Source organism: Pelophylax lessonae (assembly GCF_965119305.1).
Source record: "Pelophylax lessonae genome assembly, chromosome: 2".
Taxonomy (NCBI): Eukaryota; Metazoa; Chordata; class Amphibia; order Anura; family Ranidae; genus Pelophylax; species Pelophylax lessonae.
This window is the reverse complement of record NC_138769.1, coordinates 66687270-66703962: the sequence shown is the minus strand read 5'-3', so window position 1 is coordinate 66703962 and position 16693 is coordinate 66687270. Positions and strand designations below refer to the sequence as shown.

General features: G+C 40.1%; 1 protein-coding gene across 2 annotated transcripts in view; it reads left to right on the top strand.

The window, feature by feature from the left end:
• CADM2 (cell adhesion molecule 2) overlaps positions 1–16693 on the top strand; it is a gene marked incomplete at its 5' end in the record, with an annotated part of 586202 nt that overhangs the window by 156165 nt on the left and 413344 nt on the right. For both annotated transcript variants that reach the window (XM_082245592.1, XM_082245593.1), the window contains one exon: positions 10947–11096. In XM_082245592.1, the coding sequence (XP_082101718.1) occupies positions 10947–11096 (150 nt within the window). The remainder of the gene's footprint in view (positions 1–10946; positions 11097–16693) is intronic.

Genomic DNA, 16693 nt, shown 5'->3' with positions numbered 1-16693 from the left:
GTGCAAGTTTTGACCAGCATGGTGGATTCTATGAATTAAATGGTGGTCTTATAGTAATCTTGTCTCTCAGTCTGTCTCTGAGCTCCTTGCTGGGCGGCAAAGTTGATTATTCTCTACAGTGTCTTGCTTGTTTCCATGACATTAGAAATTCCCTTATATTGTTTGTATTAGGACTCTAGCACATTCTAATTTATCACCCAATTGGAAAGTTCTTTATGGTAACAATGATTCGGACCCCTAAACTGTTGTTATTTTGCACTATTTGTTATTTTACTCGTGTTTTTCATTGCTATGTAGTTATTTTCCGAGTATTACCCATATAGGCTGTCTGGTTAAGTAATAATCTGCTAATGTATTTTCATATATATATATATATATATATATATATATATATATATATATATATATATATATATATATATATATATTTGATTTGTATGATCTGGCTTGGGTATTTAGTCTGCCTGTGCTGATGGAGTTCTACAACTTGGTTTTGAGGGCAAATAACACCAACTAAAACCAAAGACTAAAAACTTTCATATCTGCTGAATCTGCATATTAAAGTTCATTTATTTTTCCAGCAGAGACAGGTGCCATTATATTCTGAAAGCTAGGAATATTTCATGTGTCTGTTTTTAATTATATGGTAATAAGGGGGCCACAGATTTATTTTATAAGGTGCACTCTGCTTTGCATTCTAAAGCTGGGTATACACATAAAGTTTTTTTTTTTTTTTTCGTTTGGCCTCCTAAAACTGGTGAGCACAAGAACACAACTTGGTGGATGCTGGAGATTTGGGATAAGCAGTGCTTTAAGTGGGCTGGTATGCACTGGTACTCAGTACCACCACTTCCAAATATGGCTCTTGAGCATACCGCCACCTCTCCGTGCGCCTTAGCGTACCAGTATGCTCATTTTGGACATCTGTGCCCTCAATTGCCCCCCCCCCAAGAATATTTCCCACTCCAGAGCCAGACCAGTCACCACCAGTGAGTCCCCCTGCTCCGGAGTCCCAGCCTAGGCCGGGGGGGGAAGCTCTGTGGGGACCCTGATGTGGGGTGGGGGGGCAAAAATATTTATTGGTTATAATAGAGTACCGGCACCTCTTTTGGGCCACCTAAAGCACTGGGGATAAGTAAATGAATTCTAAAGTAAAGTTAAGCTGGACATAGATGGATCAAAAATCACTTGGCTCAGAAGGGACTAGCCACATTTATGGCTGGTCCTGACAGAGTGAATTTGACATAACAACTGGATTCTCTCAAACACAAAGGTTAGAAAATTTTAATTTAATCATCTTCAGCACTGATGTATTCAGACAGCAAAGGAGTCCACGTGTTCAGGATACAATAGCCCAGTGGGGAAAATTCCTCCATCCACCTTGATTGTAGCTGGTTGGCTGACTGTATCCTCCATCCAGTTAAAAAAAAGGTCCATCCATGGCCAGCTTTAGGTGCAATTTTGTCTGTAACTAGCCACATCCGTCTGAGCAATAACCACGTTGGACAAGTGGTCATCTCAAACCAAGTCAGCTTGCTTAGAATAGGTGGGCTTACTGAAGTTGATTTACTTAGGTGTAAAGGCTGTCCACTAAGCAATGTACTGTAAATATTCACTAAGCTTAGTAATTAGGTGGAAGTGCATTTACTTCAATCTAGCATTACATCTAAGGGAGTATGTATGATAGAACTTTTCTCAGGAGGCAACTCATGGACTGGCCCAAGGTGCTTGTTTCTCTGGAGTGGAGAGAAGGTATGTGCTGGGCGATGTTGTTGCCAGCTTATATTCAGCATTTTTTGGGGTATTTGAAAATTCAGTAATCCTGCAGTTTATTAAAGGTTATTTTTGGAGTTTATTAAAGGTTATTTTTGGATTCTTCTGAATGTTCTTAATTTTACAAAGCAGTAACATACTATTACATTATTTCCATACTTTTTACTAACAGATAGTTATGTTTTTTTTCTTAGCTATATGTTTGGCTTGTTTAGCTGGTACAGAAGGTTGTGCATGGGAAAGAAAGCATGAGATCAAGTGTTAGCACTGTGCATTTAACTCAGATAACTCAAGTAAAAGAAAAGTTGCTGGTGTCGTTAAGATAAAGCAATCCTTATTTTAAAGTTTTGGAAAGTTTATCTAAAGTCAAAATGTTTTCATTGATGTTTTAGGCCGGGTTCACATATGTGCGAATAGGATCTGGGTTTTCCCGCATCCAATTTGCATGACATGCGAGTGTGCCCGGCTCGCAATGAAGCCGGATCACACAGGTCCGGGCTGCTGTGGTCCTCATTCCAAAGGGTGCCGTGCATCTTTAGGTCCAGTGCAGGTGCGAATTCAGGCAAAAAATGATTCCCACCTGAATCGGGGAACAGGGACACAAGGGACATTTAATGCCGGGAACTGCGACAAAACATATATGAACCCAGTAGAGATTTTTTAAAACTCTTGTCAGTTTTTGTTTTCCTTTTTTTTTTTGCTTTCTGTATTCCATTGGGAAGATTTTCCTTTATGCTCTGTCTCATAGATAAAACAGGAAGTGCAGGAATCTCTTCAAAGCAAGGGAAATACTCATGGGAACAGGTTTCCCAATTAGAAGACCTTTTCTAGTGAGAACTCAAAAATGGTGGCAATGGCCTCAAGGATTAACAGAAAGGACTTTCTTCTTAACAGAGAAACAGATACCACTAGACACTGGACGTTGGCTCTAACCCAACTCCTTGTCCTTTTACCACTTTAAGACCGTTAGGATTTGCCTACTTCCTGTCCAAGCCCTATTTTGTAATTCGGCACTGTGTTAATTTAAAGGACAATTGCGCTGTCGTGCAACGCTGTACTTTTACGTCCTTTTTTCCCCACAAATAGAGCTCTCCTTTGGTGGTATTTGATCACCTGTGTGATTTTTATTTCTTGTGCTATTAACAAAAAAAGAGCGACAATTTTGAAAAAAAAAAAAAAAACAATATTTTTCACATTCTGCTATATGACATTCTCCAAAAAAAAAAAAAAAAAAAAAGTAATTTTTAATTTTTTTACATTTTAGGCCAATTTGTTTTCTACTACATATTTTTAGTAAAAAAAATTGAAAAAAGTCAATATTGATTGGTTTGCGCAAAAGTTATTGTATCTACTAACTACGGGAAATATTTATGTCATTTGTATTTTTTTTTTCCTACTAATGGCGTCGATCTGCAAATTTTTGCGGGACTGTGGGACTGCGGCATTGCGGCGGACAGATCGGACCCCTAAATTAAATTTTTTACACTTTTGGGGGTACCAGTGACATTACTACTGTAATCAGTGCTAAAAATATGCACTGTTACTGTAATAATGCCATTGACAGGGAATGGGGTTAACCCTGTGGGTGATCAAGGGGTTAAATGTAAACCTAGGGGAGTGATTCTAACTGTGGGGGGGCGTGGCTTCTGTAATGACCATAGAGTCATGTGATCCTATATAGAAGGATCACATGGGCTCTATGATCATTTCAGGGAGAAGAATGGTCAGCTGTGTTTACAACAGCTGCCTGTCCTTCTCTCTCAGCGGGGAATGATCGCGGGTGTCAGGCAGCAAAGGGAGCTGCCTGACCCATGCATTGGCTTCCCCACTGCCGAGTGGGGGTTGGAGCGCGCCGGCGTGCGCTCGCTCCCTAGCTTCCTGCGCGCGATCGACGTAGGTCTACGGTGGTTTGTGCAGGAGAGCAACCCTGCCACAGTAAAAAGGCGGCGGGTGGTCGGGAAGTGGTTAAAAAAAATGGCTTTAGATAGATTTTAAAATTATTTTCTAAGAAGGATTGCTACAATTACAAGACAAGTGCTCTAGGTTCCCAGGAACAACTTGAGTTCCTGCTAACCTACCTCCACTCTCCATGCCCTGCAATTACCTTCAGTAAGGTAGGATGTCTATTTTTCAAATGGACAAAAAGCAAGGTGAAGAAAATATGGTGAGGTTTTCTGTGTCTAAATGTGCTTAAACTGTTTGTAAAGGCATTTAAAAAAAAAAAAAAACATATCATACACACCTGCTCTGTGGAATGGTTTTGCACAGAGCAGCCCCGATCTTTCTCTTCTCGGGTCCCCCACTGACACTCTATACTCCTCCCCCCTTCTATGGGGATACTTGTGCATGCTCGCTCCCGAACCTCACTCTCCATGTCCATAAGATGTGCCGTGATTGACAGCAGCGGGAGCCAATGGCTCCTGCTTCTTCATTTCAGCCAATGAGGGGGGAGAAATCCAGGAGAGACTCAGCTCTCATCCACATTGTTGGATCGAGATCGGGCTTAGGTAGATATGGTGAGGAGGGGGGGGGGGTGAGGAGGGAGCTGCACACTGAAGGTAAGAAACCTTTAACCTTTAGAGAAAGATAATTGAATCCCGTCACTCAGTACCCAGTGCAAGTGGCCATCATCCCGATGATTGGATACAGAAAAGGGGGTACCCCCAATGGTTTGGGACTTTATATGCCACTAATGCACTGAAAAAATTGGACAAACAAGTATAAAAATATGAATTTTATTACATGAGAAAATCAATAACATTTACATCAATAATTTGTATATATCCAGCAGACAGCTGGATCTGCAAAGAATTAAAAAATGCATGCAATGACAGACCAGATACTGTACAGAAGACTCCTAGGAACCGTAGGTGGAGAGAACAGGACCGGGTTCGGAACAGTAACTGGTCTGTTATTGCATGCATTTTTTAATTCTTTGCAGATCCAGCTGTCTGCTGGATATATACAAATTGTTGATGTAAATGTTATTGATTTTCTCATGTAATAAAATTCATATTTTTATACTTTTTTGTCCAATTTTTTCAGTGCCTTAGTGGCATATAAAGCCCCAAACCATTGGGGGTACCCCCTTTTCTGTATTTAACCTTTAGAGCAACATTAGGCCCTATTCACATCTAGTGACGTGGTAGTGTTGTGTTTTTCCTGCATTTTTTCTGCAATTTTTTGACACAGTTTTGGAGCTACACCATTCATTTGAATGGTTTGCCCTACACTCCAAAAATGCACCAAAGTAGCTTCTACACCCTTTTTTTGAAGCTTACTTTCACTTGTTTGAAGCTCACTTTCTTTTTAGACAGTACGTTTTGTCGTGCAACACAATGACCTTTTTTTGTGCACTTGGGCTTCTGTTAAGAATGAATGGCATCCAAACATGCAAATGGCCACATTTTGCCACAATTTTAGGGGGATCTGGATTCTGGGTTGCCCAGATGTTAACATATTCACTTATTAGAGAAATTCGGAATCTGTTTATTTTTTTCATACTGTTTACCATGAAGGATGCTCTCATATGTAATAATTTTCCAAGATATACATGGAGAAAAATATACTATACTTTTTATTTTGAATAGAGTAACGAAGGGTTGACCCCTGTCAGTTTTTTTTTTCCATCTATGTCACATTGGGGGGATTTTTCCCCATTATTGTCCCATAGCCAAAACAGGGAGTGAGACAAAATCCCTCCAAAATAAGAGAATCTTGGTGTGTCACCGGGTTTACCAGAACTAGCATCCCCATTGGAAAATATCCCCTGTATTAGTGTTCTGATGTCAATCCAAAATGCGGGATTTTCTTTTACTTTAAAGTTCAATGATAATGGTAAACAGGATGAATAGAGAGTGTTAATCTCCTTAATGGGAGCACAGACAGCAATAAAAACAGACAGATGTTCTAAACCCCCTCATCTCTATCCAAAACTAAAAAAACTATTTGCCTATAGGTAAATTAATTTATTCTCAACAATAATTGTATCATTCTACCCTACTGTTTATATCATTCATATAAGTTTACATTATGTAAAACAATATATAAAACAAACATACTGCCAGCACTCAAGTGTTAGAGGGTATAGAAATGGTACTTGACTGGAAACCTCATCTTGTTCACTAATCCATTTTCTATGGTATCAAGGAATGCATCAGCCTTCTTGCACCTACTGTGCTTTGTTGCAAATTTGTTGAATAGGTATTTCTGCTGGTTGTCCAGATTATGGAGATGTGCAGAGACCCTATAATTGGGATATGATGGTTAGAGGTCTGTGATTTTTATACTTTTGAGAGTATTTTAATGAATTTTATTAATAAAGTGGCCTCTGAGGTTTTGCACTAGGCCGACACACTCTCTTCTTTTTGTCATGTTTGTAAAATGATATGTATAAGGAAAGCAGCAATATCCATCTCTATACTCTGACTATACAATATTCATCAATGTACTCTGTTCTTTTACTATTTTGGGGGTTGGCTGTCTCTGCTGTCTTCAGTCCATCTCTGGTGTTGAGAAAGCAAGCTCCAAAAAAATAAGTGGGACATGAAGTTTGACTATTACACCACAGTGACACTTTTAAGCTCCTATATATTGATTTATTTTCTGCACAAATTGAAATGTGTAGGTGTAGTAGTTTAGCTTTATTTTTTTAATTACCAGGAGCCTTCCCTCTCTGGGGACATGGAATCAAATTGTTTTGATCATGCCTTTGCATACTGTACAGTCATTAAATGCATTCCGATTCATAAACCTTAGAGTGCATTTCGAGTGTGAAGGCTAATTTTTGCTCAGAAAAGCTGCAACAGCTCTCTATATTAACAAATCATGGGTATTTTTATAAAGGAATCTTTCACAAGGCAAAACCCATATAATTAGCTTCTGATGGAAGACGTTGTTCCTGTACTTACATGCTACCTACTAATAATGAGGCTGCTAACATAAGCTAATTGACTGGGGTAGATTTATTAAAGGAGTAATGAAATCTCATCTAGCTAGTTTACTTTGCATCCCCATTTTGTGGCTAGGAAATAATAATAAAAAAAAAAACAAAACATAATAATGGAGGCTTTCCACCTAGCAAAGTGAAGTGGATATTACTCAAGCTTAGAAAATGTGAAGTTGTGTTCAGTTCAGGCCTTCATCCCTACATGAGAAAGACACTTTTTAATTTCTATTTATTGGGTATTCATAGTGCATAAAAGCTTGCCTTTATTTACTAATCTCATTAAACATTCACTTTGTTGGGTAAGCAGTCCATACTCCTTTTGTAATTCAACCCTGATGAGTCACTCACACAGTACACAAAATACTAGTTTGGGCAATGGCTTCTTCCATTAGGAATTTTTAAGAAATGTACCTTTTCAGTGCCTCACCCCATCGCCACACTGCCAAGGTCAATTGCTCATAAGGTTTAGGGAATTAGAGAAGAGGCTGCTTTACATACTTAAATGCACATATTTGCCAGCACACCAATGATCCTCAAATGTCGTCTAGAGGTTTCCATTGCAGAAGGATCACATCACAAGAGAAAGTGCAATGTTTCAGAGCCTCACATGCCTGACAAAGGAGTCCTGAGAGGCTCTGAAACATTTCACATTCTCTTGTGATGTGATCTTTTTGCGATAAAAACCATTGGATGACATTAAAGGATCCTTGGTGTGCTGGCGAATATGTGCATTTACCTGTGATTTTCCAGTAGCCAGCTAGTAGTCGCTGCAGCACCCACTGCCGATGAGCCCTGTTCCCCGGGGGATATAGACAAGACTGCTTTACATACCTGACTGCTCAATCCAGGCAGCTCCAGCACTTTCTTCTTCCATCTGAAGCTCTGCTTTATGGCGTAGCCTTGGCATCATTATGTACCATACAAGGACACTGACCCTGTATGCTTAGGAGGCTAGAGTTTGACCAGAGTGGGTCATGGCATACAGAGCACATTGAGGGGACCAGTCACAACACTGGAAGAACCCTGCTAGAACTGGGAATAAGGTACATATTTACAAGGAACACCTTAATCCTCTTCCCTTAGACTAAACAGGCAGTTAAACCTTCAGTGCTGGGTGTCCACTGCAAGTTTTTTTTAAAATATTTTCTGGAGTGAGCCTTATCACATAATAATAATAATAATAATAATAATAATAATAATAATAATAATAATACTATATTATTATTATTATTATTATTATTATTATTATTATTATTATTATTATTATTATTATTATTATTATTATTATTATGTGGTGCCCTCCTAGGTAGGTGCTGGGAAAGGTATGTGTGTGGCCCTGTCTGCTTATCAGGGGGGCCTGATCAGTTAGTGAAGCTGTCACGTGTTTCCAGGTGTAGTCTGTTGAGTCTGGGGAGTCTCCCCACTGCATCCAATGATGGCTCTTGTTGGACAGTGGAAGATACCTGTCCAATGGCGTACCAGGGTTTTTGGCTGTCCCAGTGGGCGGAGTTCTCCGGGGTGCTCCCTGGGGTTGGGTATAAATCTGGCGGGAGCATGTGATGGAGCATCTTCGGCGGGAAGCAGAGTCCCAGGAGGAGGCTTACAGCTGTCTCTCCTCCTGTCAGAGCCAGTGAAGGTGTCCTGGGCAGTCGGCCTGAAGGACCGAAGGTTGAGCTGGGCTGCAGAGAGGGATCCAGAGTGTTGCTGACCGAGTAGAGCTGCTGGGCAGGAGTTTCCAGGAAAAACAGTGTCGTGAGTACTCGAAATCGGCCCAGGGGTCTGCTTAAGAGAGGGGGCCACTCCAGATGGTCAAAGGGATCCAGGAGCCAGCTAACTGGTAGTTGTGGCATAGAAAGAGGGTGCCAAGTGTTAGGCCCTGAAGATAAGGGAGTGAAAGGGGGCACCAGTGTGGGCCCTGAAGCCTTCGATAGTGCAGCAAAAGTTTACAAGTAGCTACCTCAGGAAGGAGTACCTAAGGCAGCTAAAAGAGGATTTCTTTAAGCTCAGTTACTAGAATAGTTCAGCGTTAACTGGCATCCAAGTTAGCATTGCCGGGCATTCAGCCAGCGTTAATCAGTGTCAAACAGTACTTCTTAAGTGTTTCCGCCCAATTGTGAATAGTTGAGTTAAAGGAGTATCCCACTCATCCCTTCTCCCATCCAAGTTCCTAAATAAATCAAAAAACCCAAAGATACTGGACTGGTCATTGTCTCAGTGCTCACACTTGGAGAAACATGCTTAAATGTGCTGCTGTTGTTAGCGGTAACCCAGGGGGACCCATATCCAGCAAAATGGCTGGGAATTGTTATTATTATTATTATTATTATTAATATTATGTACATTATCACAACCTATTTACTGTCAGGGTTCGGCTATACCCTTTTGCTATGAGAAGAGAAAAAGTACATCGGTCAGTAAAGAAATATGGGTGCTGCTATTTCTGACCTTTCCTTCTGAAAATGGTTTTCTGGCTGATCTATCAATGTCAACTCCACTAGAAGACCTAATTATTATTCATGGTTTTATCATTATGAAATATTTTGTTATATCAGGAGTATTTAGATGTATACATTTTTTTAATAGCAGGAGTATTTAGTCCTTGGATTCCCAGTTTTGACACATGCCAGCCAAAAATTATAATTATACAGCTAAACTAACTGCTAAACTAACTGACCTGTAACTATTCAGCTAAACTAACTGACCTGAACCCTGGATCACAAATTAAATGTGGGAGATTGTGTTTTAGCCACATCCCTTGTTCAAAAAACAGTAGTTCATAGCCACAAGTTAGAATAGTTTAATCATTATCCATGTATAATACATGTTCAGCAATGCGGTATGGCTGCTGAATAGCTACAATGAGTTAGCGCTCACTTACACCAGTCTACCCGCTAAAAGATATTGGCAGAGTTTTACTGAAACTGGTGCACACAGAATCTGGTGCAGTTGTGCTCAGTAACCAATCAGCTTCTAACTTCAGCTTGTTCAATTATGATTTAAGAAAAAAACCTAGAAGCTGATTGGTTCAGATGCACGGCTCTGCAGATCCAGTGTTCATCAGTTTTAGTAAATCTACCCCATAGTGTGTCGGTGTATGTTGTGTAGAGGTAGTGAGACATGCTATGATGAATGCACTATTACAACGTATCGCCCTGTTTACCATTCTCCTAACTTCATTAAAGTGGTTCTAAATGCAAAAGGTAAAAAACCTTCTGGGTGCAGCTCCCACCCGCCCCCAGCACCCCTTTATACTTACCTGAGCCCCATCTCGACCCAGTCAAGTGCATGAGAGCAGTCGCTCTCCTGGGTGTCTCTCTCCTCCTGACCGAGCCACGCTCTGTGTGTGAATGGGCAATATCCATTCACAAGAGTGTGGCTTGGGAGTGAGCCTGCTCAAGTACCCCATATCAAGAGGCTTGCTATTGGGGGCACTCGACAGGGGGGAGGAGCCTGGACTGCCAGCGGGGGACCCAAAATGAAGAGGATCAGGGCTGCTCTATGCAAAACTTTTACAAAGAGCAAGTAGGCATAACATGTTTGTTATTTCTTTTTTTTTTTATTTCAACCTTTAGAATAACTTTAAGTGTCAAAAAAAAACACTAATTTAACAGTATTTATTGCAGCATGGTGCAGTGACATGCAATGCAGTGAGCTGTGCTTAGTAAAAAAAGCAAACATGCTGCACATGCATGGCTTGAATAGGGGGCCCGTAGAAATTGTTTTCTCTGTGCCCATGCATTAAGCCTGTCTTACTCTATGTAGTCACGGTGTGATTGCGCCCTTACTAATTTGTTCAATCCTAAATAAGTGAAGCTTTTTTTGGTATAGGCAGTGCTTGCTCATTTGGGGTTAATATAAAACTGTATGCTGGTGACAGGTTTGAATTACTTCCAATTGCAGCCCTGTGTTCATGCAGAAATGTACATTTCATCATCATGTATACAGTAAAGTAATCCAAATAAATAACCAAACCTAGAGACCAGAGTCTCATTACAATGAAATTCAGAAGCATGTTAGGGCCTAAGACTAAAGCCCAGAGCAAATGCATTTTTGATATGTAGCTCGAACAAAGAAATCTTATCTGGAATTGATTGCCTTCTCTTATTTCCCTGTGCATTGTTTTCTCCTGATTGTTGTGTGTTCTCATTCCATATGTTGCTGATGCTTTACATACAGTCTATTACATCCTTGGCTCACATCAACTCTTCTCTTATTCTGCCTCTAGTGACCCAAGGGCAGTTCCCAGTCACATGGAATGTTACAGCCGTTGAAGGAGGAACGGTTAATTTAACCTGTCGAGTGGATCAAAATGATAACACTTCCCTCCAGTGGTCAAATCCTGCTCAGCAAACCCTATACTTTGACGACAAAAAAGGTAATCTTTCCTTTTCTACATCCCAGCACTGTTCATCACAGGATCTGAACGCTCCGTATATATTGCTGTAATTATGAGGCTAGCTCAGATCACCCATGTCTGTTTTTAGATGTGCTACGCTTGGTTTACTAAATGATTAGAGTCTATTCATGTAGTAATGCTCACTTAATATGTGCTCATGCTGCTTAGTGAATAAGGTGAAGCTATTGCAATATAAAAAAAAAAAAAGAATTAAAAGGAAAACAGGATGACTGAAATTAACATATATTCACATTATTTATTAAAGTGTAACTAAAGGCAAAACTTTTATTCTTAATTTTACATAACATAAGGGAGAGTTACAATCCCTGTCAGGATTTATTTTTTTTTTTTATGTTTTTTTTTTTGCCATTTGTGTCCCTTTGGGGTAATTTCCCTTCACTTCTTGTCCCATAGCAAAAACAGGCAGTGAGAGAAAATCCTTTGAGAATGAGGGTATCCTAGGATGTCACCAGGGTCACCAGCATACCTCCCAGCTGTCCCTAATTTCAAGGGACTGTCCCTCGAATCCCTACTCATTTGTCCTTGATTTTGGTCTGATCTATATAGTTATATAAAAATTGCACTACTTATCTTCCCGTGTTTCCTAGTGCTAAACCTTTCATCCAATTTCTAAATTTCTTCATTTGTAAATTTTAAAAGTCAGTAAAAAGGAATAGTAGTGGTAAAAAAAAAAAAACACTTGTGGGTTTAACTAATACTTTTTTTTGTATGATTCCGCTTTAAGGAGGCATGGCAGAGTGTGTTTCCTATGCCTACGTACTTTTGCTAACAGGTGTTCCTCATTCCCATCTCAAAAAGTTGGGTGGTATGGTCACCAGAACTAATATCCTTATTGGAAGATTTCTCCTTTACTATTGTTCTGGTGTCAACCCAAAATTAGCGATTTTCTCTTACTTTCTTTATCAATGATAACAGTAAACAGAACAAATAGTGAGGGTGAATCTCCCTAACGGGGACAGACAGCGAAAATAAAACTGTCCAGTGTTTTAATCCCCCACCACTCAAAGAAAAACTAAAAAAAAAAGTTTTGCTCCTAGGTACATTTTAAGTCTAATGTTTTTTATATATATATATATAATATCATAGCATCAAAAGTATTGGGACACCTTCCTTTACATGAACATGATCTTTAATGCCCTCCCAGTCTTAGTCTGTAGGGTTCAATATTGAGTTGGCCCACCCTTTGCAGCTATAACAGCTTCAAGTCTTCTGGGAAGGCTGTCCACAAGGTTTAGGAGTGTGTCTATGGGAATGTTTGACCATTCTTTCATGTGAGGTTAGGCACTGATGTGGATGAGAAATGAGAATTCCTGACTTGCAGTCTCCACTCTAATTCATTCCAAAGGTGTTCTATCGGGTTGAGATCAGGACTCTGTGTAGGCCAGTCAAGTTCCTCCACCCCAAACTTTTGGTGATATAGTATATGTGTATATATATATATATATATATATATATATATATATATATATATATATATATATATATATATATATATACATATACATATATATATATATATATATATATATATATATATATATATATATATATATATATATTTAGACAGGGTTGGCCAAACTTGTTGTTCCTAAGGTTTTTTGTTTATTGTGGTGCACAATGATATAGTCCCACATGTAACGAGGGGCAACAGTTGCGCCACATTACAGGAAAGGCCTGAACAGGAACCTTCATGGCAGGTCATCTAGTAATATTTTAATGACAGCTGCCAAACTTAAAAGAAACAACTTTTAGAATTACATTAACATGTAAAATATTAGATGAGATTGCATATACTTTAAGGCTAAGTATATGCCACCATTTGTTAATATAGTTTTTAAATAGTTTGTACAGACTAGTCAGAAGAACATCACATTCAGCAGGCATTTATCAAGCTTCGGCAAGCATTTTAGGTTTGTGCAGAGCACAGCCAACTAGACTTCCACAGAGTGCTAAATATAAAATAAAGCTTACTAAAAAGCCTGGTAAATTAGATGAGAGCCCGGCGGTGGTCACCCCTGCGAATCCAACCCTGCAATGTGTATCTCGCTTCAAATATTTGGGGATTCAGGTGACGGCAAACTCACAGGATTATATTCAGGATAATATTCAGCCTTTATTCCCTCTGCTTAAGGCCAGAATCCAAGTCTGGTCCAAATTGCCTCTGGGGGTGATGGGAAGAGTAAATTTAATCAAAATGGTCCTCCTTCCTAAAGTCCTGTATGTAGTGTGGCACTCCCCTATATACTTACCACTTAAATAATTTAAGCAGATGGAAACACTCCTTAAAGCTTTCGTATGGGGACCTAACAGACATAAAATTTCCTGGCGCAAACTTAAGAACCTCTCAAACCTGGAGGGGTGGCCCTACCGGACTTTAACTTGTATTATTTGGCGTCGCAATTGTCCCAACTTTTCCACATAGATAAGACAGACAAAGAGCGATTTCTGACCCTGTTGTGCCCTAGGTGGGCCCAGCTTTCTGGGGATCCACTACCGGTTATACTTAGAGGTGTGCGGGGTTCGGAGGAGTCTATGTGCTCCTGTTCCCTCCTCTACCACTATAGTCGAATCTGGGAGGTGGTGGCGGACAAGCTACAGAGCCCTCCGCTCCATGACCTCATCCCCTGTGGCACAATAGGGCCCTACAGGAGTTCCTATCCATCCCTGAACCCTCCATGTGGAGCGGGAGGGGTATTTTTCTGCTGAGACACATATCCACAGTTTAAAAAGTTTGAAGCCTTGCGGGAGCAATTCTCCCTCCCCGATTCCTATGCAATACAGGTACTTACAGCTTGCACACGCATACCGATCTCAGTTCGCTGAGGGACCACCCTGACTTGAATCACTCTCAACACTGGACATTGTTAAATGCACAGAGCCTAAACACCTCATCTCCATATTCTATTCTGAGCTTCACACGCCCTCTTCCACTACAATAGCGTACGCACTTGTTGCCTTTTGTTCTGTGTACCTGTGCATACACCCCAATTATTTTCGTAGCATGCACCTATACACATCTAGATGCAGAGAGCTCTTTACACAAAAAAGGTAGCTCAATCAGCAATACACATTTATTGAATGGGTTACATAATATATATATACATATATACAAAACAGTATTTACAACACATTGTTAGTACAGATCTCCTGGCTTTCAAGGTTTTTAACAAATTACCCACAATAGCCCTATTTACATTACCATGTACGTATTGAGCATGGAGTTAAGTTACCTTTTCACTTCAGGCATGGTGCCTGCAGTGTGTATTCAAACACTAAAGAGAAAAAGCATGTATACATTCTAAGTGTGAGAGGTATAGTCTATATTTACCATCCCCAGTATCTTCATCCTAGTCTGCTTGCCAGAGAGTGATCTCTCTCCTCAGCTATATTAATATAGACCCATCTCGCCTTGCTCAGAGCCATTCTGATTGGTGTACCCTCTCGATAGCCCTCCTCTCTGGGTGGGGATTAATCATGTTAGGTCATCTCCTGGGCCAAATTGTCAATCCTTGGACAGCCAACCAACTTCATTACATATCTAAAGACACAGTCTTTGAAGTAGAGGGCTATATAAAGGAATGACCTGTCATGGAAGATTATCAATTATTTTCTAGCCCCGTAATGTCTGGGGACAAGGAACATAATTACGGGGCTGTACTACTGTTTGTTTATCAGTGTAAATAGCAGACTCCTCCTAGGTTTCCCAGGCATGCATTTCAAACATACTTATCCATTTGAAATTAATACTCAATATCTTGAAAAATAAATATTTACATCCATCTATTTACAATTATTATAGGAGATTTATGCATAACTCCTCATCCTCACAACACGGTAAGGTAGATTACGTCTAAACTCCATATGGCAACACACTCAAGACTCGCTGGGAATGGGATGTAGGCAGTATGGAGGACAAGGAGTGGGAGGATTGAAAATGTGTCAACAAGTCTCACCGAAACTGTCAGACCCACTGACCCAGACCTTTCTACTCCACCAGGCATACCTCACTCCCCTTAGATTAGCAAGATACAGACCTGACTCGGCCCCCTCCTTCCCAATGTGCGGAGGTCTGGAGGCCACCTTTTTCCATTTGCTTTGGAGTTGCCCTCAATTGCAGGGTCTATGGCAAGAGATCATCACTTTTCTTCATGATAAAATGAGATCCCCCCTACAGCTCTCCCCTAAGGAATGTCTCCTGGGTGTATACCCAGACACTGACATGGATTAATTGACTACAACTTTTTGTTGTAATCGTTGTTTACTGTTCGTAAATTAATAGCTAGAAACTGGATGAGGAACAACCCCCCACTTTTAGGCACTGGCTCAAAGAAATAAATAATACCCTTCCCTTCCATAGGCTTCTATATAAACATAGAGGTTGCCCTCATAAGTTTGACAAGATTTGGGATAGATGGGTACAATGTCCAGACACGAGCCAATAGTGTTCCATGTCTCTACCTCTCATTTACTGGGCGGTTTTACCTACTGTTTGTGTATGATGCTGCACACTGCTTGACTGTTTACTTTCTATATTTGTACAGTTCCTGAATGACTTCTCTTTATTTTCTGTATTATTGAAAATATTTTATTTTTGTATTGTACCAAAACTTTAATAAAAACTCACTGTTTAAAAAAAAAAAAAAAGCCTGGTAAAAACTACCAAATGTATAATAAATATAAAGAGGCAGTACTTGTAATAACCCCCTTCTGCCGAGCCCCAATGTTCCTTTAACTGAGCTTCATCCCGGTACCAGTGTCCATAGCCGAAGGTCGGCTGTCTTGTAGTGACAACTGATGCTGCTGAGAAGCCGCTCGGCTGTCATTCCAAGGAGCGGGAGGGGACGCCCCCCCCCCCTCCCGACGCCTTCCGCAGCTCGCCCTGGTCTCCTTTTTCACAGAGAGACCATTGCATCCTACCTTCAGAGCGACAATTGTGAAAAAAAAAAAAACAATATTTTATTACTTTCTGCTATAAAACACATTCAATAAAAAAAGGTAAAAAATCTAATTTCTTCATAATTTTAGGCCAATATGTATTCAGCTACATATATTTGGTAAAAAAAAGTCCCATTAAGCGTATATTGATTGGTTTGCGCAAAAGTTATCTTTCACAAACTATGGGATATTGTTATGGCATTTTTATTTATTTTTATTTTTTTACTAGTAATGGTGGCGATTTTTAGAGGGACTGCCACATTGAGGTGGACAAATCGGACACTTTTGACACTTTTTTTGGGAACCAGTGACATTATTACAGTTATCAGTGCTAAAGTTATACAATGTTACTGTACTAATGACACTGGCAGGAAAGGGGTTACCATCAGGGACTATCAAAGGGTTAACTGTTAGGGGGTGCTTAATAGCTGTGTGGGAGTTGCTCTGACTGGGTGAAGACAGAGATCGGTGTTCCTGCTTAAGAACACAAGATCTCTATCTTCTCACTTCTGTGAATGGCGATCTGCCCTGTGTACATAGGCAGATCACCATTCTGCCTCTCCTGGGAACGATCCCGGGTGGCTGACAGACATCGGGTCCCACGGACCCGCTGATTGGCA